This window comes from Protobothrops mucrosquamatus, unplaced genomic scaffold, assembly GCF_001527695.2.
Source record: "Protobothrops mucrosquamatus isolate PMUCROS unplaced genomic scaffold, P.Mucros_1.0 scaffold_202, whole genome shotgun sequence".
Taxonomy (NCBI): domain Eukaryota; kingdom Metazoa; phylum Chordata; class Lepidosauria; order Squamata; family Viperidae; genus Protobothrops; species Protobothrops mucrosquamatus.
Window position 1 is genome coordinate 87,921 of NW_015386278.1, and position 2,939 is coordinate 90,859.

General features: G+C 41.3%; 1 protein-coding gene across 1 annotated transcript in view; it reads left to right on the forward strand.

Annotated features, from left to right (window-relative positions):
* The window catches only part of LOC107296421 (ryanodine receptor 3), an 89,238-nt gene extending 86,312 nt beyond the window's left edge, over positions 1–2,926 (forward strand). Inside the window, exons 40-42 of the mRNA XM_015825770.1 lie at positions 395–459; positions 578–678; positions 2,563–2,926. Of these exons, the coding sequence (XP_015681256.1) occupies positions 395–459; positions 578–678; positions 2,563–2,626 (230 nt within the window). The 3' untranslated portion in view covers positions 2,627–2,926. The remainder of the gene's footprint in view (positions 1–394; positions 460–577; positions 679–2,562) is intronic.
* The last annotated feature ends 13 nt before the right edge of the window (positions 2,927–2,939 follow it).

Genomic DNA, 2,939 nt, shown 5'->3' on the forward strand with positions numbered 1-2,939 from the left:
CCAGGCACCGGGCCATCACGTCAAGGGCATCGTTGGGGTGGCCCGGGGTGGATATGTACAGCTGAGTGTCATCAGCGTACTGATGGAAATCCACCCCAAAGCCACGAATGATCTCCCCCAGCGGCTTCACATAAATATTGAACAGAAGTGGAGAGAGGACCGACCCCTGTGGGACCCCGCAAGTTAGGGGTCTTGGGGTTGACCTCTGTCCCCCTGCCAATACAGACTGCGTACGGTCGGTGAGGAAGGAGGAGAACCACCGCATCACGGTGCCCCCCACTCCCAGCCCACCTAAATGATATCCTAAATGATACTGCAGGGTATACCTAATGCAAAAATGTACCAGAGTTAAGATTTTTAGCAAATATTTGTATCTTTTTCTTTCTAATAATAGGTCTTATTATTGATGCCTTTGGCGAACTGAGAGATCAGCAAGAGCAGGTCAAAGAAGACATGGAGGTAAGATCCTGATTGTATTGAGTTAGTTTGTTTTCAGTAAATGAAAGAGAAAAACTTAGCGCTAAATTGTCAAGAAGACTAGATTCTTATTTTGCTAATATTTTTATTTGATTTCTAGACCAAATGCTTTATTTGTGGAATTGGTAATGATTATTTTGATACAACGCCACATGGTTTTGAAATGCATACTCTACAAGAGCACAATCTGGCCAACTACTTGTAAGTAAATGCATGTACTGCTTTATTAATACATATTTCTTTAGAAATTATTGTTAGCAATGTTAATAGGGTTGTCCAGGCTCATCAATACTAGAAATATCTATCCAGAAGTGAGTTCTGAGACTTACTCCAAAATCAATGTGTTGCACTCCTGTACTCCCAGACTCAGGGTTCTGCCAGGTTATGCATGGTATAGCGACCCCTTATAGCAGCTAATGTTGTAAGTTTCTCAAAATTCCACTGTGGGGGATGGGGTAGGGTAAGGAGTACACAATAGAGCTTATCATAGGGGAACCAATACTAAACCTTGAAACTATAACCAGGATCACTAAAGGAAAACAAACAAGCAAACCCAAACATAATACTTTTACCGTGTTTGCCCAAAAGTTAGACCCAGCCCAATAGTAAGCCCTACCTTGATGTTTGGGTGTGGGCCTAACATAAGCCCTACTCCAAAACTAAGCCCTAGTTTGGGGGCAAGGCAAGGTGGGGGGTAAAGCTGCCCCACGTGCCCTGCACCCGCTTACCTTACCGGTAGGATCACCACAGCCAGGCCTCCCACATCCCAACTGTTGCACTGCTACTTGACTTCTTCTGTGCCTGCTTGCCGCAACTTGTGGCTGGCCACCATGTGGCACATTGCGCCATTGGCGCTCCTCTCCGCAGGACGCTGCATGGTGCTTAGGGCTGCTTCTGTTGCTCGCACAGCACTTCGGGCCGCTTCCGCTGCTTGTGCAGCGCTTCAGGCCGCTTCTTTTGCTCGCGTGCTTCAGGCCACTTCTGTTGCTTGTGGCAGAAGGCCACATGGCACTTCAGGCCGTTTCTGCTGCGGAAATGGCCCAAAGAGCCACACAGCATCCTGCTGCGAGTTGCAGAAACGACACAAAGCACCATGCAGCATCCTGCTGGGAGGAGCGGCAATGGCGCAATGCACCACATGGCGTTTGGCTGTAAGTGGCAGCAAGCCGCCGCAGAAGTCAAGCAGTGGCGCGACAGGTGTTGGGGTTTGGGAAGCCTGGCTGTAGTGGTCCTAAGGTAAGACATTCTCCGAAATTAAGACCTAGTGCCTCTTTTGGAGGCAAAAAATATATAAGTCCGGGTCTTAATTTCGGGAAATGTGGTACATCATGCCTGATACATCAAGCTCTGGATATGGAGGGGCTCCAGAACAGGAGTGCTCTATCAGTCTTTAAACCAGCATCTTTCAAATTTGGCAGCTTTAAGATGCATGGAGTTCAACTCCCGGAATTCCCCAGACACTAATCAACATATGCAGTAACGCTCATTAACTTGATCGAAAAGGAGAGACATTATCTTTGGAAAGATGAACCACAGTATGAGCCATCAGAGGCTTTGGCAGCAGGAAAATTAATATTGCTCCAAGGCAAATTTTGCTTCAGAATTATTTGGTGTAGGGGCCTGTCATTTTACTTCCTTGAAATGTAGATGTAAAATACAAGGTATAGCTTTTTTTATTGTTCATGAAAGAAAAAAAACAATACAGAACCGGTCATCACCAAAATAAAATATTGTGAATAACTAAACAGATACTAGCATCCACAGCTTTGTATTAGTTATTTTCATTAATAGTTTTTGTACATTTATTTTTCTTCTAATGCTTTCTTGAGGAGGATGTCTACTTTTTTGGATTGGGAACTCAGAAGCAGAGACTTGTACAATTTTACATACACAAAACTCTTTTACAAATGTAAAATATTTCACCACTTTAATATCAACTTTTGACTATAAAATGAATCATAAAACATGTCTTTTTTAGCCTATAGTTTCACAATTGTTTAGATGGAAATAATTACTGTTTTCTTAAGAAGCAAGAACAGCATACCACCAAAACCAATCATGTATAGTTTCATATTCTTTTTTCAGGTTCTTTTTGATGTATCTTATTAATAAGGATGAAACTGAACACACTGGGCAGGTAAAGCATTAATTGAGTATGTAAATGAAAAGTAAGAAACATTTCAGAAAACATTCATAAAAAATAATCAACATTCTTTTAGAGATATATTAATACCATGTTATACAATTAAATAATTACCATTCATTTTTCCCCCTCCAAAATCAAATTATTGATCATTTTAATCTATAAACACACAACATCTAAATGTTTTAATGTTCTTCCATGGAAACTCATGTACTAAATATTGCAGTTCTTCATGCCTTCTTCTGAATATTTACTTTAGTGTATTATACCAATTGTTCAAGACCTGCTATTATAAGATTATTATTTTGTAAAAAAAAAA